The sequence below is a fragment of the Crinia signifera genome, chromosome 5 (genome assembly GCF_055691185.1).
Source record: "Crinia signifera chromosome 5, ASM5569118v1, whole genome shotgun sequence".
In the NCBI taxonomy this organism is placed as follows: domain Eukaryota; kingdom Metazoa; phylum Chordata; class Amphibia; order Anura; family Myobatrachidae; genus Crinia; species Crinia signifera.
Window position 1 is genome coordinate 18,784,724 of NC_139221.1, and position 25,686 is coordinate 18,810,409.

Sequence of the window (25,686 nt, forward strand, 5' to 3'; positions counted from 1 at the left end):
CCATCTCTCAGCTTCCATGCACCTCCAAACTACTTGAGAGACTTGCCTACACTCACCTCACACACTTTCTTAACTCGCACAACTTACTGGACCCGCTTCAGTCAGGCTTTCATGCCCAACACTCCAGAGACAGCACTGACTAAAGTTTTGAATGATCTGGTCACTGCTAAGTCTAAAGGCCACTACTCACTACTAATTCTTCTAGACCTCTCTGCTGCTTTTGACACTGTTGATGCACACTTCTCATACAAACACTAAAATCCCTAGGTCTTAAAGACACAGCCCTCTCTTGGTTCTCATCCTACCTATCTAGCCGCTCCTTTAGTGTTCGCATCTCTGTGATTCTACCTCCTCTTTGCTACCTCTTTCAGTTGGAGTACCTCAGGGTTCAGTTTTAGGTCCTCTGCTTTTCTCAATCTGTACCTCATCTCTTGGCAAACTAATCAACTCCATTGGATTTCAGTATCATCTGTATGCGGATGATACTCAGCTCTACCTATCCTCCCCGGACCTGTCCCCATCTGTATTGAGCCGTGTCTCTGAATGCCTTTCTGCTGTTTCATCCTGGATGTCATCTCGCCACCTCAAACTTAATATCTCAAAACCAGAATTAATTATATTTCTGCCAATAAATAGTAGTTACCAACCTGATAACCCTTTTGCTTTTGAGAATATGACAATCACTCCTAACTCTCAAGCTCGCTGCCTAGGCGTTATCCTTGACTCAGAACTTTCTTTTGTACCCCACATTCAATCTGTCTCAAAATCATGCCACATGCACCTAAAAAAACATATTTAAAATTCGCCCATATCTTACACAAGACACTGCAAAATCTGTAATCCCTGCTCTCATCATCTCACGCATTGATTATTGCAATAGTGTCCTTATTGGCCTTCCCCAATACAGACTCTCACCACTACAGTCCATCATGAATGCAGCTGCCAGGCTAATCTTCCTAGCCAGACATTCATCGTCTGCAAAGCTACTCTGTCAGTCACTTCATTGGTTACCTGTATTCTACCGTATTCAATACAGAATTTTACCTACACACAAAGCCATAAACCAAACTACACCAACATACTGTACATATCTTCTCTTATCTCAAAATATCATCCAACACGACCTCTACGCTCCTCCCAAGATCTGCGTCTCTCATCCACACTCATTACTCGCTCCCATTCCCGACTGCAGGACTTTCTTCAGGCTGCACCCACTTTGTGGAATGCCCTTCCAAGCACAATAAGACTCTCCTCCAGTCTCCAAACCTATAGGCGTTCCCTAAAAACTTATCTCTTCAGGAAAGCTTATGAAATTCCAGAACCAGTCACAGAACCCTGCATTCTGGTGGAATCAATGCAATAAAGAATACAGTATCTATCCTTATGTATCAATGCCTATGTCCCTATATTTTATCACTTGTGAAGCTTAGTGCCTCTGGCCCACAGTGTTTTAGGTGACCCTGACATGTTATCAGTCAAAACTGCCACTTTATTTTGTTCATAGGTGGCGATATATACATGGAGAACCCTGGCAACCTCGCCCTATGGACAGAACAGTGTTGAGCACACCTATGCCTTTCTAGGTAGCGGGGTGCTTTACCAGCCCCACTGCAATCAGCTAAAGTGGTACAGTCAGGGCAGAGCACACAATGCCCACTTGGCTGGTGACATCAGTTGTCGTGCATCCCTCGTTATGGCCCCCCCAGCATAACTGGACCATGGCTATCAGTGAATCAGTCGTTATAAATACAGTTGGTTTACGTCCAAGTAAAAGATTTTATTCTGTACAATTTCTTTTATTTTACACTTTCCTGCAACGTACAACACATTTGGCCCCGTCCACGTAATAAAGTAAGTTTAGATTTTATTCTATGACTACATTTTTTTGTAGTAGTAGTAATGTGTGGTCTTTGATTGCAGTGAAACAATGCACACAAGGCAAAGCAGAAGGGAATAGTATCAATCTGCAGAACATCTGTAGAATGATGTCAGGAGACTACCGATTGCTCGTCCCTCTCCTCGTACTCAGACAAGGTTGTTGCACACACATAAGTTGTTCTGACTAGGGAAATGTTGTCCCCGGGTCTCTCAGAGATATCACAGACACGGGAGGGACAGAAATACATAAAAAACAAAATACAATGCAGGGTGAATGAGAAGCTCTCCATCTGCTCAACTGTAACTTCTCCTGAATGTTTTAGTAATTATTTCCTAGTTAACTTCTTTTAATTATTAAATTTAAAGAGCAAGTAAAATGGGTATGTTTTGTTTTTTATCCTGTGAATTCCATTTAACCAGATGCGGTGTAGTAGACTCTGGAATTGTACAGGTCTCTGGGAACATGGTGCCTGCACGCAGAGCCGCTGGGCCCCGGTAATAAAGGGGGAGTGACCATTGGGAGGGGCATGGTCTACAGGAGGAGTGTGTCCACATCGCTGAAAAAAATATACAGTATATAGCAGGGGGTGCAGGCTGTGTGTGGGTGGCCGACTGTCTGGCGGGTGGGAGAGAGAGGACACTCTCCCCTGATCAGTACATGGCACTGAGCAGCGTGTGCTGAGCTGGGTAGAGAGGTTGTGCTGTGGCGGCAGCCTGTCATCTCTCTCCTCATTGGCTGGCTCTATGCAGGGCAGGTCTCTCTGCAGACCCAGGTAAAAAGCACCCGCTCCCCCACTCTTGCCACCACTGCGTTCCTGTGGAAATCTCTATTGCGCATGAGTCAGTCACCGGAGTTGGCTGTGATGCCCTAGTGATATTTTCAGCGCTGCAGCAAGCTCTGGGCTGTGGGACGGTGAGTATAATTAAATAGGTGCAAGGTTTGCTGTGCAGGGGGCCCCTGGACCCAGGAGCCTGTTTGCACGACATCCCTTGCGTCATTATAGAAACGCCAGTGCATTTGACTCTCTGCTGCAGTTTCCCCGCCCTCAGCTGTTTTACTTGTTCATCTTCCTTCTGTCTCTTACATCAAGGTCGTCACATCTATCACAGAGTCTTATCTGCCATTGCAAACACCACCACCGCTTCCTTCTATGTATCGTATCCAACCGTATCCCCGAAGCAGCGCAATGGGCGGCTCTGACTACAAATGGTTTGATGTAACATACAGAATAAGAGACAGAAACACAAGTTCCAAAGTTCTATAATATATATATATATATATATATATATATATATATATATTCTCAAGCAGTAATTGCAGGAAGCCGTATGTGCTCAATCAGGTACCCCGAGGTACTTTGATGTCAAAGTAAATAAAAAGCAATTTCTAGAAAGAGAAAAGCACAATAAGCAGGTACGGTGATCTTCTAAAACAATAATGAATACAAATAATGCAGTCGTTAAGCAAACGTCCTCATTAAATGCTGACCCTGGAGAACGTGCTGGGATTCTGCTTTTCCCAGCACGTTGCGCAGTAATACAGGGAGATAGTCATCGGATGGTTCATTGCTTGGCGTTCTCTCAGACACTGCCCTTCAGAACGGAAGATTTACAGGGAATTGTTTATTCAGCGACGTTCCTTTATGCCGCAGGTGAGAGAGGTTTATTTTACACTTGACGTCCCGCCGTGCCTTTACTATATAAATTGTCAACTCTAAACACCATCTTCTAGCTCTGGGATTTAACATGGCAGCTGCGAGGGTCCCTTGGGGTGTTATATCATTGCAGTAGTTAAAGCTGTATAACTATCACAGCCGGCGCGGAAGGAACTTTGCCTGGATGTTTATAATTCAGAGACGGAGTGTAGTTCAATGGAACGCGCGGGCCTACGTGCAGTGAAGGCGGCCATTTTCATGCCTAACAACATAAGCCTCCGCCAATCAAACTCCGCCCAGAAACACTCCAATTTTGGACATAATTGTCCCTGCTGTGAGGACCACAAGCTGGGACAACTCTTGTTGGCTGGAGCCATTTTCATAATTTCAATTCACTAGGAACCAGGGACATCACTAAGACACGTCTGTAATGTTATGAGGTTCGAGGTTGCAGCCTAGAAGTTACCTCCCGCCATCAAAGCTTCGCATCAGTCCAGGATGCCTTCTCCACACAGAAGACCGGAGTCAGGTGGCCCTGTCACACCCAAAACACGAGAGCCCTGGTTTCCTCCACTAGAGAGGCAGATGAGGATCCCCAATTCAGCAGAGGTTGCAGAGATTGACGGGAGGAGACTGCAGACAGCGCTAAAGGCGGCCATACATTAGAACGATTTTAGGTCCGAATGCATCATTTTGACGGGTTGTGCGATGCATTGTGTGTGTTTTTAGTGCACATCGTGAGGTGTTTGATGATCCCGCGGGTCGTGAGGTGGATCCTGTGATCTTATGTGCTGCACACATGTTCTGAAGATGCTGCTAATGACCAGTATGCTGGCAGTTGCAGATCTTACAATAGATCACACAAATGATCTATCGGGTGTGGTATAATCCTCGGACAGTCAGGATTCTGACAGTTGTTTCTCGGCCATCGGAATCCCGACTGTCAGGAGCCCGACATTCATTTCTTTCAGTGTCCGCCGAAAAGGGGGCGGGCGCTGAAGTCAGGGGAGCACCCAGCACTTTTACGGGGACACCCATAAAATGCAAGGCGTTCCCCTCCAGCCACCCCCTGAACGCCCCGACCCGACGCCTTGGCGAGTTTATACTCATTGAAGGAGTTTGCACAGGGGGCCTGCACGTGTGCAAAACCGTGTGTACACATGTGCAGACCCCCCCAGCATTGAATTCGGCTCTGTTCGATCCATCGTGAATCACCCCCTAAGTCTCAACTGTTTAATGCAATTTTCAGAACATTCATTTATTTCTTCTGTGTTGACTTAAGCTCCGTACACACGGGGCGACCCGACTGTCCAGCTAATTGGCAGGCTTAAGCGCGATCGCACAGTACACATTACTGTACACCCGCGATGCTGAGCGATTGTGCTGAGCGGGGCGTTTAATAGGCAAAGCCCCGCGGATCGCATACACACGGAGTGATCAGTGCTCCATAAGACAGATGGTGTGAAATCGCCCCATGTGTATGCCCCTTTAATATACTGTAGAATAATTAACAGTACTTTGCAGAATATTCCGCTTGCTTAGTATAGTATCAATATATGAGCTTTAGGCAGCTGAAAAGTGAAGTTCTGCTGGAAAATGTATAAAATCCAATATAGCTCAGTGCTGCTATCGCTGGTTTTATTCCGTTGGAAAAGACAGCCAGGCTCACACTGACTACAGGGGGACGGGGGGGGGGGGGGACGACTCAACATCATTGGGTCCCCAGCGTATTCATTGTGCAGGGCCGCTGTGTGAATGCCTTCTGCATCTAGGGAGGGGGGCGGTCAGAGGCCAGAGCAGGGGGAACACCCAGCATTGGAATCACCCTGGGAACGCAGGTGTGCCAGCGCCCGCCCCCTCTTTAGCAGACTCAGACTGACTTATTTCCGAAGGGGAGAGAAATCATTCGAAAAAAATCGAATGATTTCTCTCCCCTTCGGCCGCATGCGAGGAGATGTGTTCTCGGACGCATGTTACCGAGGGGATGAAGGCGGGGCTAATGCGCTTGCTAAGCAGCAAACAACTACTGCTTAGCAGTAGTGAATCAGACCCTACGTCTAAGATCACAGCACCTGGGACAGTTCCTTCTGTTCTCCCTCAGAACGGGGCGGCGGGGACCCGGGGGGAGCTCCGCCGCCACAGGGCGTGCGAGCGCCACCTGGCAGGAGCTGGCGGTAATTTTTACCAAGCCCCTGCTAAGTTGAGCCCGGCTCCATCCTGTATGTCTCCTGCTGATCCTCTGACTTTCCCTCACATAAAGGGTGAATCAGGTTGGCCCGCAAAAGCAAACTCCTTTAATGGACCAAACAATGCTGCACTGCAGGTGGGGCAGATGTAAAATGTGCAGAGAGTTACATTTGGGTGGGGTGTGTTGAAACTGAAATCTAAATTGCAGTGTAAGAATAAAGCAGTCAGTATATACTCCGCACAGAAAAAAATGTAACTCTGCACAAGTTACATCTACCCCACCTGCAGTACAGCATGGATTTGTAAACCAAACAGAATAACCCCCATAAGTTGTGTCAGCTAACATGAAACAGAGCATGTTCTTTCCCCATCAGCAGGAACCTCAGCTCCACTCTCCCAATACCTCCAACTGGCACTTCTCACCTCTATGCCCAACACCTCCAACTGTCCTTCCTCAGCTCTATGCTTTTTTTTTTTTTTTTAAATGACGCTGCCCTTATTGTAATAAGATATGACATAGTATTACTGCATGATAGTATTGTTACCTTTACAATATTTTATATCCTACTGTCTATTAGAAAGCTTGGGGTGACCCAGGATAAACTGTATGTGCCAGCTGCATTGTGCCCACCCAAACTGTATTACAAACGGCATTGGAAAACAATGTGCTGGGATAGGTTTTCTGCACAACCCATTGAGTTCAGCTGTACAATACGGCTTTGTATATGACCAAGTGGAGCTTCATATTGCATTTAACTTCATAAAATAACCAACTGGGAAATCTTGTCGGCCAATTTTGGATTTCATTTAAACTCTAGACTTCTGCACCACAGTAATTGAAGTGTTTTTACCGCAGTTTCAGGTTTTGTTCATCTCATACAACTCAAGTTCATATAATATCAAGTTTTCTTTATTGAAAGGAATATAAGCTAATGTTCAGTTGGTTTAGTGCAAGATCAGCTAGATTTTACTTAAAAAACATTAAACAGTTTACATGGATCAGTTTATATGTACCCTTGTGAGACTTATGGTTACAAGTCCCGCTATTTGCGCTAACTAGCAGGTTTCATTTAATTTTCAGATTATGGGGCAGATGTATTAAGCCTTAACAAGAGATAAATACAAGGGTGAGAGAGATAAACGTCCGGCCAATCACCTGCTAACTGACATGTTACAGGCTGTGTTTGAAAAAAAGTCAGTAAGGAGCTGATTGGCTGGAAGTTTATCTCTCTATCACCCTTGTATTTATCTCTTCTAAAAGGCCCCCATACACCAGGGCGACTTGTCCTAAGGACAAGTCAGCCCCGATTTCCCCTGAGCTTCCCGGGCAGCTTGAGAAGTTTTGGCACTTGATGTGCCATTTTTTACATGTGATAAATCGGATGCGATTTATCACATGTAAAAATCTGGGGGGGGGGGGGGGGGGGGGGGGGGAGGCATCAGGAGCAGGCTGGCAGTGGGTACCTGTCCGGGAGCGGCAGGAGCAGGGACTGGTCTGGGGAGCGGCACAAGGTGTAGCGGCAGGCAGCGGATGGTTGTGGGTACCTGTCTCCCAGAGTGGGTACCTGTCCGGGGAGCGGCAGGAGCAGGGACTGGTCAGAGAGGCACAAGGTGTAGCGGCAGGCAGGGAGCGGGGACCGCGGTGCAGATGCTGAGCAGAGACCGGGGGCGCGGCGGGAGAATAGAAGGAAATCCTGAGCGGCCGCTGATTGGCTGGGAACTCAGCCAATCAGCGGCCGCCCGGTCTTTTGAATAGGATGGTTTCTATTCTCCCGCTGCTCTGCGGTCCCGACGGCGGAATCCAGAATCGGGTGAAATCGGGGCCAAATCACGTAGTGTATGGGGGCCTTAATACATCTGCCCCAGTGTAGGTTTCTGACCAGTAACAAATTCACTATTGGTTGATGTGACATTCTAGTTCTGTAATACCCCTATACACTGCACAAATAAGCCGGTTCACTGTGTGGTGTTAAAAGGGCCTTTTAAAAAATCCTGGGTTAAAAAACAAAAAGGTTTTACCCAGGTTGCTGGGCAATGTAAACCGGTAACCAGGGGGGGGGGGGGGGGGGGTCGAGCGAGCTGGTGTCTGACCCGGCGTTTGCGATGTGAAAGTGGTATAACTCACCCACCCAATTCTTTCCTGTACCTGTTGGTGTGCTTCCACTTCAACCAGTTTTCCAACTGTTCACCCTTCCCTTTGGTATGTAAGCTCTCCACAAAGCACCATCCATGCCACACGTGCACACCTTTTTTAGGTTTTGTTCAGTGGTGCAGAATTGCCACCCTCCCTCCTTTCTACAATTTACCACCACTTGCTGCTGCAAGTTAGAGTTGCCCTACCCTCACCAAATCCCCCTTATGCATATTATTTGTACAGAGCTGCAGACACTTTGTGGCCCCTTAACACTGGCATGTGCTTTATGTAAGTGTGTACTGTAAATGCAACACCTTAGGCGCAGCACCTTTCCTAGCAGGTAAGAGATGCAGCCAAACAAGACCCCTCTCCCAGCTTAATACAATACAGAGATGAAATAAGGACACAGAACTTTAAATTATCCGGACTTTTATTAGAAAAGTTATACATAACACAGCATATCAACTATCTTCATAAACAGTTATCTCAAGAAGCAATGAAAACTGACTAAGATGTTTAACAAGTAACAGATTTCTATAATTAGAACATCCAGGTTTATCTACAATCTCTCTTTATACAAGAAGGTGGTGGAGGGGAAGAGGGAGGTTGGGGGTTTTCTTGAGGCACGTCAAATAGAAAATAGAAATGCGTGCTTAAAGCTCTCATTTTACTTTACACAATGATCAGAGGATTTTTTAAGTATAATTTGAAAACATAAATTAAGTTGGCCAGCCACATTGAGTGTTAGAATGTTTTTGTAGGAAAAAAAAAAAAAAAAAAAGTATAAAACAAAAAAAATGTAGATAAAAATAAGCAGAATATTGATATTTTAAATAATTGAAAATGTATTTCGGTGGATAGTGCTGATACACTGGGATCTTTGAAAAAAAAAAAAAACCCACAAGACTGTACAGAGATCAGAAGGGCCACGCGATACAATAGAATTCTCGAGAATATATTATTCCTTCACAATACATGGAGGTGTGGGGTGGGTTAATATTCCAAGCTAGAAGTGTGCAGTATTAAAGGTATGAAATGTAGCCGACATGATAAGCATCCCAAGAACACAGTTCTCACCTCGGATGCCAACATCTAGTCCTGCAAAAATACATTATAGAGAAGTGTCTCCTAGTAAGGACTGCACCCAGGACTACAGACTATTCTTACAGAGATCCATGGTCTTATCAGATACAGCACGGATTGTATGAGAAAATGCAGACAAACAAACTTACCATAATTGGCCAACTCTATACAAACTGACCTGATCAATATGCATTCATCTCCCTATACCGTGGCATGGTACAAAACCAACTGCCAATAGCGTTCTATAGTTGATAGAACACTGGAGATTCAATTGAACAAGCAGTAATGTCATGTGAGTGCTATGTATTACGATGATTATGAGACGCTAAATAGAAGGCCGTAACTAATCTCTTAACCTTTATTCTACATCATGAGCCCCGGAGGACACCTTGGGCTGCAAGTATGTCTATGGCCAGCTGGACGATGTAGTCGCTGTAAAGTCCAAGAAAATCGCTTACAAGATCAGTCACGTGAGAACACAGAAACACGGCATTCCGAGTCCCTAGATACCAAGACCACGGAATAAAGGGCTCCCTCTTACATAGTGACGGGTCAGTTTACTTTTAAAACCATTTTACAGGAGCCGACGACAATGGGACCTGCCATGAGCAGAGGCTGCGGAGCACAGAGATGAGGATATGGAGGAAGGCCTCAAGCATCTAAGAAAGTACAGTATGTATCTAGATCGTCAAAGTATAATCCACAACACGTTTATTAAATGAGGCCTATCAAATGGGCAGACAAAAATAAAATCTAAGACGGAATTTGTTTTGTTTTCCTTTAATGAATTAAAATACTAAAATGTGTCAATATTTACAGGAATTTTACATTTGCTACTACAAAAAGTAGAAAGGCTAAATTTAAAACAAAACAACCCCCCCCCCCCCCACAATGCAACAGGCCTGGCCAATGTTGGCGTCATACCAAAATGAGTAGTTTCCGACTAATTCAATGTTTGAAGAGTACTGTTGGCCGGACCAAAATGCCACGGAACACCGCCAGCTGATTCGCCGAGTCAGCGACATCTAGAACCACTTGCGTCTGATACAGCATTGTGCTCACGGCTACCGGTTCAGCATACACAATAAGCGCAAAATTTGTATAGGACCACTGCCCTTTAACATGCTCGTTCTAAAAGGCGATACCTAAAAACTTATGGTCAGCTGACCTTCTGCTGTATTTGGCAATATGCCAAAGCCACTGGTGTAATCGTTCTCGTCACACAGAACAGCAGTGACTACAGAATCTCTAATGAGAGATATGTGCTGCTATCCAGGTTACAGATTTAGCGATCCTATGGGAGCGCTAGAACATGGAATTACATCCATCATCCTATACTCCCCATTACCCGTGGTGCACTATTATGAAAACCCCATTTGTCCTTCTCTTTCTGGTGGATAAAACAGCTGCCACCCAATAGTTTGTTATTTGGAGTAAAAGTGGTGTTAATTGGTTTACACAAGATTACTGAGCTGGCGCCTACTGCTCCGTATTTAGCCAGTTCTAAAACCGAAAGAATTGGTCAGGTTGCCAACGAAGGACGGTAGGATGCACTTCCCCACTACCGTACAATTAAAACGACTGGTCTGGTTTACAGCTTCTATAGGCTCCGCCTACACAGAAACACTGCTTTTACTAGTTCGCCATTAACACAACACATCAGCAGATGTCACTAGTTTAAGGGTTTAAACAAAAATTCTTTTTTTTTTTTTAAATATAGGGCTGATCACTTTCTCTTACAGAGGGCAAAACCAGAAAACTCTGCAGATTGCCACTGCACGTGCCAAGCTAGCAAAGCAACCACTGGTCCGCTATTGCTGCATATTGGAAGGAATAAGGACACACTAAAGGTGCACAGAAGGGTCAGCTGTGAAATGGAAATAAGCCTTAATGTAAAATAAAAAAAAAAGGCAACGACTTAAAACAAAGCGTGTGTGTTTGTAGTTCTCAATACTGCACACGACTGCCTAGATATAATACGTAATCATTAGCCTACAGTTTTACTCTCGAGAAGTCGTAATGAGTCCTTTTAAAACTATTAAAATCTAAAGTAAAAACATTTAAGACAAAAAAAATTACACTCGGCCCCATCCACATTTATAACCCATAAAAAATATAATGTTACATTAGAAGGGGGAGGAAAAAATAAAAGATAAAACTTTGTACATATTAAAACAATCAAGACGTATAAAAGCCAGGGGGCAAAGTCACCAACATGACACTTGACCAGCATGATGTTCGGGGGAAGCCGTTCGCACATTGCACCGCCATGCAAGTTCCGGCATAGATGTTCATACGTGGAGTGAGGTCCCTTGGCGCAGCTTACACCACGTGAAATCTTGGTCCTGGTGTTGCGATGATGTCGCTGTAGGGTTCCTCTTGGGTGAGCTCGATGGCCTGTTGCTTTTTGAGAACGAGGAAGCTGTAGAACTTGGCCGCCGCTTGCTTTCGGTTGGTGTTCCGGCACAGTTCGAGCAGGCTGATTGATTCCGCTCCTGTCCTGGCGAGAACTCTCTGCGGGGGATGAAGAGATAAAAGACAGTGACAACGTGTTTGCTGTAGGGAGAACAGCGCATAGCGGCTCTGGTGAAGGACCTTCACTCGGGCACTCGACAGAACACTGTTCTATTCAAAGAAAATAGAATTATATACAGCATATAAGTAGAGGGGATATGTAAAACTTTCTAAAGAGAATAAAATTAAATATCCAAACATCGTTATTTGTGTAACGTCGGAACTAGGAGCAGCTAAAACACCAATGGATTAATATGACGTCAGTAAGAGAACTTCGTGTCCTCCATGAGACAGACAGGAACTGGCTCCGTACCTGAAGACCGTGCAGCATCTGCTGGGTTCTCTTGTTCCACCGTCTCTCCTCCTGGTCCTGCTCGGTCCCCGTTGTATCCTCCTCCTGCAGTGACAATAACAGCACTTAGTGAAACAGCTGCGAGCCTTGATTAAAATTCATAGGATAACAAGTGATGTAGAAAATGAATTCACATTTCTCAAAGTCCCGAGAGCGCCGCGCTCTTGCTCTAAACTACCTGCTTGTTGAACAGGCAGCGAACGGGCCTCTCGTCTCTGCGCGGAGGAAATATTTAGCAAAGCAGATTTCTATTTTATTGAGATGTTAAAAATCACAGATGTTTCTTTTTTGGTTGGCTTGTTAGGAAGATTACAATGTACCGGTGTCTCGTTTGGGGACTCCTTTGCCAATTTCCTAGCAATACTGTATATATTTAACAAGTCGTTCACAGCTAGCGCCAAATGCTACATAGTATGGGGAACTGAAGGCACCAAGACAGAAGCAAACGACTCAGCGAGCAATTAAAAGATTACGTGAAACAACAAATGTGAGAGATTCCACTTCCATGCAATCTTATTGGATACAGAAAGAACCTGTGGCAGAGCCCTATGATTATGCACTTATAGAGGCAGCCATTTTATGGGTGGAGCCAACATTCACCACCAATAGTCTCCTGCACATAATTACAGGCTTGACTGCTATGTGAAAGTACCACACACAAAGGAAATGCACAATGCCCACAATCCGTACCTCCTCCTCCTCTTCCTCGTCTTTCTCTTTCTCCTTTTCAGGCACAAGGTTTAACTCTGGGATCAGGTCGTTAAGATTTGGAGGCTCTTCTGGGGGAAGCTCCACCGGTGGCATTTCTATCTGAGGCTCCGGTTCCTGCTATATGAATACATAATAAAATCAGCATAAATGTACTGTCTAACAAAAGCCAACTTGGAAGTTATTCTTTTACTCCTACCCATTATGGATCTAGCCCCCCTTCCCCATAACTAACATAACTTGGGAGCATTACTCACTGGGATCAAGGGCTCTGGCTCCATCTGTTGGGAGTCACGTTTCACCCCTTGCGGCTGAGGTGGTGGCATCACAGTCTCATCCAGCTGGGTCCTGCTACCTTCCATCAAGGACTCCTGGAGTCGGCTAGCTTCTTCCAAGATGGGCTGATCTGGAGGAGAACAGGTGAAAGAATAAACAAACTTGTTTCCAAAACCATAACAGCCGTCCGGTGCGCACAAGAGAACTCTGGGAATGGTCACCAAGGAATAGCAGGGCAATAGTTACACCAAAAAGTATTTAAGCAGCCAAAAAAACGGGAAGTATAATCATTTGATGGCAAGTGAATAAATGCAGCCTAGCATGCCGCCGGTCTGAATTGGGCTCCAAGTTTCCATGTGAATATACTTAGCACCAGACAGTGGCAAACACGTACCAATGACATCTTGCTGCCTCATCTCCTCTCTTGGAACTTCAGGATTCTCGAACTCCTTAAGGAACTCGTCCAAGTTATCCGCTTCGCCGCCTTTCCTCCTCTTCCTGAGCTCATCAGGAACCAGGGGTGTGAGGCATCGTGTGAACAGCTACAACAGAGGAATCGAGTCATTGAGCAGAAGCACTAAAGAGCCCTCTCCCATTTACATCCCAGAGAATCCCTTACATCTGATTATAGACAGACTACTGTATGCAAAGCAAAAAGCAGACCAATAGTCAACCCACTGACGATTGATACAGAGAAGGCCCTATTACCTTCAGGAGCCTGATGTTCCACAGGGGCTGAGCGGGCAGAGAAAACAGCTTCTCCACGCCTCCCGTCTCCTTCCACATCATCAGTTTCTTTGTGGGAGGCGCCAGGTCCAGAGTGGTGACGATGTCCGAGTAGTCGCTCAGCTGGGCGCGGATAGTTTTGCTGTCCAACTCCTTCACACTGTCCACGATCAGCTTCCTCTTCCTCTTGGCTTTAGTTTCCTTAACTGGAAGATTGGGGGACAGTATAGTACGTTAAGCCTCTTAAACCCACTTACAGTATCCGATGATTGCTTCGAGTCACATGTTACATGTAAAACGCATATGTTCTGCACTCAGGCAGTAGTAGTACATAGTAGTAAACAGATCACATACATAAAAAGTCTCAATAAATGCCAAAGTCTTCAAAGATATTCACCTGTAATGTCAATAGGCTCAAGAGCAAAGGCTTCCTCTTCATTGGGAACCAAGGTAGTCTGATCGGTCATGGTGGGAAGGGGTTCCACGGGATCTACTGAATCTGGACTATCCGCTCCACCCACTGAAACACAAGTGACCAGGAACTGTTAGACTGACCAAACAATGGTAAACAATAGAAACAAAGGAGCCAGAAGGAAGATTACGGAGAGTGTGACGGACACACATAATATAATTACTTACAGGGGCAGTACCCACTGGACACATTATCATCATCCAGATCATCATCGTGGGCAGGCTGCTCTGGCATTGCCACACCTTCAACAGGAATGGCCGGTGGGTCGTCAAATATGCCTCCACCATCGTTGCTTAATAGCTTGTCATCTGCAAGAAGAGACAGTCGGTCATTTTATGCGCAGAACATGAAGACATCCTGAGGTGGCAGCAAACACTGATAAATACAAATAGAAAACGCCAGTGCGTATAAACATTGGGAACAACGTATTTGTTACAGGAATGACTTCCTATAGTCTGGCTTTGCCAGAAAAAAAAAAATTCTCCTTTCTAATGTCATTACCGGAGGAGAAACCTCACGTCAAATATGGAGTCCCCCCCAAAAAAAACACAACCTGCTGGAGTAAGCTATATATTCCTAAAGTCGCACAACATTAGTAGGCACATACAAGTATAAGAACACAAAACAGGGGTACAGCTACACCGCAGAGTTCAGCAGAGTCAGGACAGAATGCAATGTTGCCCAATACATTCCGAGTGAGTTTGTTACGCTTGGACGGATGACGACCATTAGGGGCCAGTGACTGTTGCTGCATTTACATCACCTGCAGACATTCGCTCATACCTAAAATGCCACCATCGTTTACTTCTCCGAAATTGTCATCTTTGTACTGCTCGTCGTACTCCAGGTGGTTGCTCTTCTCAGTCAGCTGACTGGCGTTCTGCTCAGGCTCCAGGAGGAGATTGGAGGCACTGGTGCTGACCAACATGTCATCTTCAAACGCGCTGCCTTCCCTCATCATCTCCCGGTCGTCCATACCAAAGTCACCTGTAACACGGATAAAGCCGTTAGAGTTTTCGAAACACCCCCACCAAAAGTCATCTAGACCTCCAATTTGGCCAGGTCCACGTATCCTGTAAGGCCAAATAGATGGTGACAAATGTACACGAAGCCCCATGTCATCATTGGTCGTTTGTACAGTGTGAACAAATAATTTGAATTAAAATAAAGGTCTTAAGATTCTTCCATTATTATTATTATAATTTTATTTATAAGGCGCCACAAGTGTTTCGCAGCGCCGTACAAAGGAACAATACAGGGAAACAAAACTTGGCATAACATTGAATAAATAACAAAAAATACATGTACACTTGAAATAAAATCTGAAAATCTGTAATACTAGAACCCACACAGTAGCAACCCCCCCCCCCCCCAAAAAAAAATAAACAAACAAACTAGGCAAGCTCATGAGATTGTAAGCAGCGCTACCCACCAAAGTCATTATCTTGCAGGATGTTGATGTTTCCAACCTCTTCCCTCATGGTGATCTCCTCCACTCGACTCTGGTTCAGGCTGAACTGTTGGGCCACGTCAATGTCACTAAGAGAAAAGGGTTTGGGCAATGTTTACAAGTGCATCCAACCAGGAAGTGAAGTCATTCTGAACAGACCACCATCGCTGACTGCTATTCTGCCAATCTGAGTTTACAGAACACTCCCCTAAAAGTTAAGCAATGACCGTACTGTTGTAGTTAGCCCCTTAGGAAGGAGTTTTTTTTTTTTTTTTTTTAAAGGGAGCGCTCCCACCTGGGCGAGTTCTTTCATGGAGTGCTCCCTAAAAAAAAAAAAAAAACTTTCCAGGGACCGGGCAGCAGCTGAAGCAGAGTGATCTCCACAGTGCTGCCTGTCAAGAGGGAGTGCGGGCAGTGGCACTCCCGAATATTTTCCAGGCTTGCCAGGCTGGGCACTGGCGCATAGCCAGGAAAATTCTCGGGAGTGCCAGCGAAGGGGTTAATCTATTAAAGTCCCCACTTGACAATGTAGAGCAGAGGTGGCCGAATCGGTCCTCAAGATCTACCAACGGTGCATGTTTTCCAGGCAACCTGTGGATCTATAGTAGGAATGAATGCAGCATGTTTTAAAATGTGACAGTAATGACTCCAGCTGTGCACCAGCTAGGTAACCTGGAAAACGTGGACCATTGGTAGATCTCAAGGACTGGTTTGGCCACCCCTGATGTAGAGTCCTTCCATTTACAGTATCCTGGGGAAACGAGTCAGAAGCCCCAATATCCCAAATTACTTACTCAAGATCTGGTAACGGTTGGTCAAAGTCGTGGAACTCTTCAGGCAGTGTGATAGCATTGTAAGCAGCTTCCCTGTTTTCCTCCGGTAAATCCACAACCCCTGTAATAAAACATTGCACCAACTTTAGAGACGTTATATAACAAGGGCTGAGGGACAGCGAGTCACATTTGCTAATGGTTGATCTGGACCACCAGATGCAAGTTACTTAGCTGATGTTTTACTGTTTGCTGCAGTCTAGAAGATATTAAAATAAAGAACTAGGGGAGGTGTTTAAAATATTTCAACAGGATCCTTAGTCAGTGCAGAAGCAGGAGGTAGTCTAGATGTGCAATGGATGTTATTCTCTCATTAACAAGAGGCCAGTACTGTAGACTTAAACATGGTAATAACTTCCCACACGCTGAAATCTGTATCTTATGTACTTATCCACTTACATCTTTATGATCGGCTTTATTTGTTGCAGGCTTTATAAACCAGTTCTATATTATTTTTAAAATATATAAGGGAATATTCAATGTCTGCCTATATGTCCGACCGTGGAAATATCAGCAGTTAAGGCATTCAATCCTGGCCAGGACTCGTCTCCCTATGGAGGACAGTATTGTCAGAACGGCAGTCTATTCAATTTGACAAATCATCCACGTTTCCAACAATTCACTGACTTTCCAACACTCGACAGAAGACTGAATTCTGGCTGTTGGAAGAACCCAAAAAGGCCCGGGATTCCAACTGTCGGGACCTTCAACCAGTCAAAATACTGGATTAAATTCCCTGTATAATTTGTTCTCTTTTGCTACCTGAAGTTATCCAAGTAGAATCTACAAACCACTGTAGATAGAGCACAGATGTGTGGCAGGGAATGGATTATCTCCTATACCCTTCAGCCTGCATTAAGATACCAGTAAATTTAATCTATTGCTAGTTTTACAATGGTATAACCTAGGCATGGTATGTAGTCACATCAGTAAGATTATATGGTAAAACTTTATATTTTGGAACATAACCATTTAAATCACATTCCTGGCCTCAGAATGGTAAAAAGCACACACACACACACATTACAGTTCTGGGCATAGCACGGACATCTCAAGCTTCAGTACCGCTGTCCTTAATAAATAAAATTGCTTGGGTGGAACATTTTACCTCTTTTCAACCCTCATTTAGAAAAAACATGCTTAGTGGGTGACTGCAAATAACTATCCCCATTTCCAGACCACACAAGTAAGGACACAATGGGGTTTATTCTTTCTGACAAAATCCTTCTTAGATGGACAAAACCATGTGCACTGCAGGGGGGCGGATGTAACATGTGCAGAGAGAATTAGATTTGGGTGAGTTATTTTGTTTCTGTGCAGGGAAAATACTGACTGCATGATTTTACACTTCAATATAGATCTCACTTTGAAGAAAAACCCCACCCAAATCTAATTCTCTCTGCACAAGTTACATCTGCCCCACCCGCAGTGCACATGGTTTTGTCCATCTAAGAAGGATTTTGTCAGAAAGAATGGACTAGAATAACCCCCAATGAGAGGTGACCATTTTCCAGAGTACAATGGTGATGCATCGTAAACAGCGGGACATTTTGCTACATAACTTTGAAACCGAGCAACCAATTACAATGCCGATACTGATAAAGGATGTATCCTGCTCATACAACAGCATTAGAAATAAGTTAGTCCTTTTATTATTAATTACAGGTAAATGCCCAGCAAGTGTTTATTTATAAAGGTAAGCAATACATCCAAATCAGATTCAATACAACGAATCGGACTGCCCAAATCCTGAAAACCATACAATTGGTATTTTTTGTTTTTAAATAAATAACATTTTTTAAAGATATATTTTGTGATGAATGCCAAGTCGTAAATAAAATCAGTAATTTTTAAGTAAACAGGTTTATATGTAAAAAAGTTACACAGGTGGTGACAGTGTCTGCATTCTATCGAAAAGCTTGGGACTGGCAGGAACAGGCATTTGTCCAGTTCCTGATCGGAAACAGGGATTATGTGGCCTTAAAATATATTAGCCATGAAGATAGTCGGCTGCCAGACCTTATTGAACATAAGTAGCCCTCCATCCAGATTTCTGTTTAGACAAGATAACAGCAAATGACATTTTACAGGGGTGGGTTGCCCAGGCAACAAGTAGCACAGTGGCGATTTTATCGTGAACTGGGCATCTAGTTATCTTATAATGCAATGACAGACAGAAACGGCCATAATCAGAGCAGTAAATACTGTAAAGATCATATACTTACCAGGCCGAAAAGCCATCTTGATTTTAATAAAAGCTTCATTGCAGTCAGCAAGAAGGTATTTTGCTTTCCTGTGGTAGATTCTTACCACACCCAAGAGAAGATGCCCAGAAGTACGCAGAGCCATCTTCACCTAGAAACAATATCAGGATTGGTTAGACTTCAAGTAGATATTTGACATTTATCAAAAAAACCAAGTGCTCCAAGTAAACAGTGTGATATACATGCGGCATACCTTAGGGGAGATGATGCTTTCCACGCTGCTCTCCAAGTTGCACTCAAACACGTGGGCTTTCGTGAGCTTCTTGTCCCAGTGGGCCGCTAGCCAGATTTTGGCCAGCGGCCCCCTCTTGCTCAGAACAAAGTGTGCGTAAAACATTTTCCAGAGCTAGTTTTATAACCTGCAGGACAAAAACAGACGCGGGTCATTATTTTGATCTTAAAATCAGACAATCAACAGAAAACAAAAACTAGTTAAATAATGCAGGTTTTTTTTTGCAAGAGATAGTTAAACAGAACAATTGTGTGTAGCAGCTAAACCCAACCAAACTAGTGGGCCCAATACGAAAAGTCCTGTTTAAGCGCCAAAACTGGTCTCTCTCTTAATTCAGTTGTCCAACCAAAGAGGGTGCAAGGTGTAACAAAAGCAGCAGATTGCACTCAAAAGGGTAGATTTATTAAGCCCAGTGAAGTGATAAAGTGTTTGGTTTTTATCACCGGCCAATCAGCTCCTACCTGTCATTTCAGTTAGGAGCCGATTGGCCGGTGATAAAAACCAGACACTTTATCACTTCACTGAGCTTAATAAATCTGCTGCTAAAAGAGCAACAAGGGAAACCGAAATAATATTCTTTATTCCTAGGTGTACAATATAACTGAGCATTATGGTGTAATCCCCAGTTTAATGGGTAGATGCTGCGGTTTAGCAGCTTACACAGCACTTGCATGGTTTTGCAGGACACAGAGGGGGCCCCATGCTTGCACACCCAGAGACCACGATTCCATTGGCTCCGCTGACAGGTGCAATGATTCCTGCTTGCAGTCCTCTGAGGTGGCGAGCAGAAATTGGTGAAAGATTTCATATTGCCCCATCAGTATAGTATAGTGTCACCCGGAGCAGCGCAAACAGTCTAATCAGCCCTGCTAATAAGTAATTATGTAATGCAACTTCTATACAAGGGAAATAAGGAAAAAACACATATGGGGGGGGGGGGGGGAACGGTAAAACTTCTAAGCAATACACTCTTCCTCGGGACATTAATGTGGGTTTCTGTCAACTGCACATGAAGCTTCATTAGGGCTTCAAAAAAGGTGCATATTACTAGGCTAGCTACAAAACTAGGTTGTCAATGCTGTTCTAAGCCCTAGCACGGAGCAAAGAGCATCGCCGCGGGGCGGTTACGTTGGAAAATGACAGTACTCGCGACTCCACACCCGGGAGTATCAGCATTCTCCAACTTAACAGCGCACTGAATAGAATAGAGCTGGAAGCTCCCTACTGCCACGGTACACCATATTGAACCCACCCCCATTGTCTAGTGTGTATGGGCTTTAAGTCCCCCATACATGACCTGAAAAACCTTACGATTTGATGATTTTGCAGTTTGTTCCACGGCTGAACAAATGCCCAACTTGCAATCTGCGCCCACACACTGCAGTTTTTTCCAGCGATTTGCAGATTTTCACATTGCATCTTAAAATCTGAAACTGCCCACCCAATTGTAATCTCTATAGCAGCGATTGATTTGTACAATTATCCAAACGTTTGAAAGACTGATTGCCACCATACACTAGCAATCATATGTCTGAACCATTGCTGATTGGCCAACATGTTGACCAATTTGTGATGGTGATCACTTTGATTACAATCAACTGGTGAAGGGTTAAGGCAGTTGTCACAATTGCTCAGTTGCCCCAATCCATCGCTGATGCATGGTCAGCTTAAACAGAATGGGATGTGCCCAAAACTATTAATCCGCAATGTCAGAACCAGAGTAGAAGCAAGAGATCAAAGTCACAGATTTAACTAGAAGATGGGTCATAATGCCACAGCAAGCAGGTCATTTGTATTACAAACTGGGAATGGCAGCAAGAGTAGAGTCAAAGAGGAGAGATGCTACTGCGCAAAAACAGCCGCCACCCCCAAACAGTGTACTCGGTAAGTGTATACATCACATAAGGTTGTTAGTTTATTGCAACGTCTTGAAACATCTGTTCGATGTAAGTTGAAAGGGGCGAATGAAGTACAGGTTATATTGATGCTGCAGGCTTGCGTTACTGGTACGAAACATCCTATGCAAACAGAAGCAGTCTCCTGTCCTGTAATAGTGGGAAAGGTACACAGGCACACACTGCAGAGGGCTCCAAGGGGAGATCACACTTCAATGATTCTGCCCCAATGTCATGACCTATCACACCATGAAATGAACCTTAGAAAGCAGACAGCCAAGCGAGAAACGTCAATACACGATGTAAATGGAGGGAAAGTGCCCTAATATACACTCCACCAACCCCATGGCGGACAGAAGAAGCTGTAATGCAACACACAATAAGTCATGAGGAAGCGCACACAGCACATACAGGTAAAGAAAGAACACACCTACTGTATGTACAGCTCTACATCAGCCCCAAAGTGTCAGACTTATGCTGGGTACACACCAGAACGATGCAGACCATGAGCGAGTCGTAATACAATTGCACAACTCGCTTACGATCTGCGGTGCTCACGTCCCTGCTGCAGGTAGGAGCTGAAAAATGAACTGCGGATCGAAATCAGAAATGGCCCAAAACATGCCAAATTTAAGTTCGAGATTGTACATAAATCGGGTAGTTTTGGGCCAAATCGTTCTGGTGTGTACACTACATTACACGTGTTGCTTCAACCCATACATGAGCAACACTGTATGCAGGAGCAAAAAAATTGTTAGAGACTTATACCACTTTTACACCAAAACTGGCGGGTCGCACGTTTTTTGGACCCGGATGCGACCCGGCAGTTGTTCCCTTTTGCACAAACAGCAAATGTAATAAAAAAACCATCCAATGAGAACAGTGCAGCCCCTTAGGTTGCAAAGCAGAAGTGCCTGTCATAACTTGCACTGCACACTTGCAAAGTCCAGGGGATAACCGGCTCAAGAGCAGTATTAGGAATGCAATTTGGCAGCAGGAATGTGTGGTGCTAACCTAAAGGGCTCTACAAGCAGACCATGGTCTGTCAGCTGTGCACTTTATTTACAGAGGCTTTTCTATCACAACCCATTGGCAGAATTGGACAAATGCTATGGCGCATTTAACCTTTTGAGTGCCAACATCTGCGAGATGTAAAAAAGTTGATAAAAAGGCCAGTCGCTCACATTTGTTATATAAATTCAAAAAGAAAAAAAGTGCAAAAAAAGATTTCCTATATAAGGTAAACATTACAGGTCATTATGATGAATTACACCTTTGCTTGGAAACACCTATTTTTACCAACTTGGCACTCAGAGGGTTAAGTCTTCTAATCCACATTAGGTAACTATTGACCTATGCACCTCTTAAAATATTCATTGAACAATTACTAACAAAATCTTGTGTGATCACATGACATAGTACCAACATTTAAATACCAAATTTATTTGATACCATATCATTTCTATAGACTCGTAGATTCCCATAGCGCCATAAAGTTACCATTTAATACATAAACATTTACAGTACAGTCAATACAAATAAGTAAAACACAAGTCAGTTTAGGGCTATAAATACATACAATATGGCCACAGCTGCACAGTTCAGATTGTTAACACAAGACAAGGTGAGTGCGTTCAAGTGAATTAGGAGCACTACAAAATATCCTGGGTGCACCGTACGGCGTAACTTAAGGTTTTCACAAATACGGTATTTGATACATTGCACACTCCAATGGGGAGACAACTAAAACGGTGTATAAAAGTAATGACCAGCAATTAAAGACTGCATTGCTCTTAATTGAATATCAGGAAGCCCAAGAGGCAACTACAGCAGATAACAGGAGTCACAGGCGTAACCCGGCCCGAAGACAGGATCACTGGAACTCAGCACAACTTCCCGTTCCCTAGTACCTCGCACCGGCCCAGCTCCATCACAGCGGAGGTCATTATAGCAGATATCACTCCATAACTAAACAAGAAACACACCTACAGCCCGGCAGTACCTAACAGGTGCATTATTATAATCATATATATGTGCGGAGTTTGTATATTCTCCCCGTACTTGAGTGGGTTTCCTCTGGGTACTCCGGTTTCCTCCCACAAACCTAAAATATACTGGTAGGTTAATTGGCTCCCAACAAATTAACCCTAGAATGTCTGTGTGCGTGTACATGTGGTAGGGAATATAGAGTGTAAGCTCCACTGGAGCAGGGACTGATGTGAATGTTCCAATATTCTCTGTACAGCGCTGCAGAACGTGTGCGCTATATAAGAAACTTATTAAATAAATATATCTGCATGGGGGTCTGCAACACCGACCAATGACAGACACCACGCGCATTCATTACAGGGCAAAACCCTACAGGACAGGGGGGGCAAAAACTATATATACACGTACATGGGATGCAGCAGCCACATATATATATATATACACACACACACACTGCAATATGGCTTATACAGTAAAATAATATTATATTACAGCCATATGGAAAATAATTTTATAAAATTATATACACACACACACACAGTCATACATACATACACAGTAATAATATCACATCCACTCAGGAAGCAACAGGCCGCTATCTGGAGGCGGCTTATAGGAAGGCACGCTGGGACTTGTAGTCACACCACAGCCAGGCATAGAACAGTGTCTGGTCAGTGCAGAGACCGAGACCCGGCCACACCACCACCGCCGCCCCCATACTGGGGAGGAGGGGGGTTACCCCATGACAGGCCCGGGAGCCAGCAGAGCGCGGCCTCCTCCGCCGCCATGTTGGAGTCCCCCCACCGGGGAGGGCCGGAGACGTTGGTCGCTGCCCGCCGGAAGCCGCCCCGCGCGTCTCATGCAGGGAGCGCTCACTCACCTCCGTGTGCTGGGGCCGGGTCCCTGCTGAGGCCCTCTCGTCTTCTCTCCCACTCTCTCGCCAGCCGCCAGCGCCACTAAAACAAACAAGATGGCGGCCGCGCCCCTTCCGGCCGCCCAAACCGCGCGTTCAAACCAGCAGGATGTTTACTGATGAAAATACCACAGGGCGTCACCATAGAGGCGGGAGGTCCGTTAGAAGAGAGCGCCCGGCAGCGTGTGACGTCGGCGGCGTCAGGTGTCGGCGGGGAGGCGCCATGTTGGTGGAGGAGAGATAAATAAAAGGAGATATTTCTGTGTTGATGGAGCCAAGCACCTGTTGTTCTGTAGAGACGACCAACATGATTATAAACGACTTTCTCATTTATTTTATATATATGTAGATATATATTATTTATAAATAAATAGTATATATACATATATCTATGGGCTAAAAATTGCTATTTTTTTTATTGCGCCCGATCTTCAGTCTAAAGTCACAATGATTTTATATCACTCATCGAGCCCATTAAGGGTTTATCAACAATGCCCACCTAAATCCGACCTTAATTGGATAGGAAAAGTCCTGTTTCTGTGCCCAAACGGGTCTCTTTTCACGCATTTCAGACAAACGTATGTTTCAGATGCTCTTGCACAACCTGCAACTATATGATTGCATGGAATTTTTTTTGTCATCCCCACTCTGAGAAAAAGTATCTCATTCAGCATCATGTTTCCTACGAGGGCTCATATGTAATTTACCAGATTTTGTGCCCATGTGGCATCAGCAATACCGGTACTTGTTTCCTAGCAGGGCCACAATCTTTGGGATCGTGTATCTTTAAGTTAAGGTACACGATCCCTGCGATGGACCCGATTTCCTTTGAAATCAGGTCCATTTTGCCGGCAAAGGAAAAATTGGGGGCATCGCGTCGGTCGGGACCATTAACGTTGGTCGTTGAAATCGGGTGCATTGCGTCGGTCTTGTGCCATTATAATCGGTGTGGCCGTGCTAGGAAACAAGTACCACAATACCCCTTTTACATCGCAAATACACCTGGATTTTGGACACAGGTCCGACCATGCATTTGCAAGGTGAAGATCTCCATAGCGACTCGGCAATAAGCCAGGTTGCTGACTTTATTGGGGGATAGGGCAGAGTGGTGCCACATCATCAGGGGGCGGGGGAGGAGCATGTAGCTGACCCTGCCTCCTCACTGGACGGTTAACCCGGATCACTCCACCTGGGTTAATTGTTCACACTGCCCAGCAACCCGGGACCCACTCGGTTGCTGGACCGGGGACTTTTCAAAAGCCCATTTCACACCGCACAGTGGCTGGTTCCAGACCAGGGTTATTTGTGGGTGTGAAAGGGGTACTACATAGGAAAAAAGCAAAGGAAATTCAAAAAAAGAATGGCGGTACACCGGTCATCTATCCGTATGGCTTTGGCCAGTAACAAGAGTGAGCAACCCATTACGCAGCATTTCCTTGAAGTGAAGTATAGCTTATCAAGTCTGAAATATGGAATTATTGATCATATTCCCCCTCTAGTCCGAGGCGTGATACGGGTGCCCGGTTACTGAGAAGAGAGGCTGGATGGATCCACCGATTCTGGGTGGTAGCTCCAAAGGGTTTGAATAATCTCTTCTGCTCAGTGATATATTTTGAACTTCCTGATTTTTTGTGATTGCTATTTTACGTTATTATTTGTATATATGCCTACCTCATGATTCTTGGTACAGGTTGAGTATCCCTTATCCAGGTGAGCAGCATATGTAAGGATGCTCACAGCATTGCAGCATACAGGTGTCACAACATAGTACAAACTCCTTGCAATATTCCAGTGGTCCCTACCGTAGCCAGTGGTCCCTACCCGGGGGCCAATCACCTGAGCAGCTGTTCCCCCATCAGCAACATTATGAGGAGTTTGAACTATGCTGTGACATCTGTATGCTGAAATGCTGTAACTCTGCTTGTCTTTGCTGTTTACCTGGTATGCTGTTAACCTGCTTCAAAATTAAGACCAAGACTTCATCTTATCCAGTGTATGTGATTCCTTGTCACATTTGACACCAGAACAGGGTCTTGCATCTCAGCTGGAATCTACACACAGGAGAGAGATTGTACCTAATAAACTGCGCTTATATTATCAAGGTGCATGTATGTCTGAATGATACTGG

The 25,686-nt window shown here is 44.7% G+C and overlaps 1 protein-coding gene across 1 annotated transcript; it reads right to left on the minus strand.

The window, feature by feature from the left end:
- Positions 1–8,266: 8,266 nt before the first annotated feature.
- RAD21 (RAD21 cohesin complex component) lies at positions 8,267–23,684 on the minus strand. The gene is made up of 14 exons (XM_083186722.1): positions 23,526–23,684; positions 18,723–18,888; positions 18,491–18,620; positions 16,230–16,329; positions 15,418–15,524; positions 14,769–14,972; positions 14,153–14,293; positions 13,911–14,033; positions 13,496–13,719; positions 13,182–13,329; positions 12,769–12,917; positions 12,494–12,631; positions 11,765–11,848; positions 8,267–11,451 (listed from the first exon to the last, which is right to left on the minus strand). Exons 2-14 carry the CDS (start codon positions 18,864–18,866, stop codon positions 11,260–11,262), a joined length of 1,884 nt encoding a protein of 627 aa, XP_083042848.1. The 5' UTR covers positions 18,867–18,888; positions 23,526–23,684; the 3' UTR covers positions 8,267–11,259.
- Positions 23,685–25,686: the final 2,002 nt, after the last annotated feature.

What these genes read in the sequence shown, in the direction of transcription:
- RAD21 (XM_083186722.1), bottom strand. Translation starts at nt 18,866, where the DNA reads ATGTTTTACGCACACTTTGTTCTGAGCAAGAGGGGGCCGCTGGCCAAA. An exon ending in AAAGCATCATCTCCCCTAAG is followed by an intron (nt 18,621 to 18,722) that starts GTATGCCGCATG and finishes TATTGTTTCTAG; the next exon opens with GTGAAGATGGCTCTGCGTAC. An exon ending in AGATGCTGCACGGTCTTCAG is followed by an intron (nt 11,452 to 11,764) that starts GTACGGAGCCAG and finishes CATCCCCCGCAG; the next exon opens with AGAGTTCTCGCCAGGACAGG.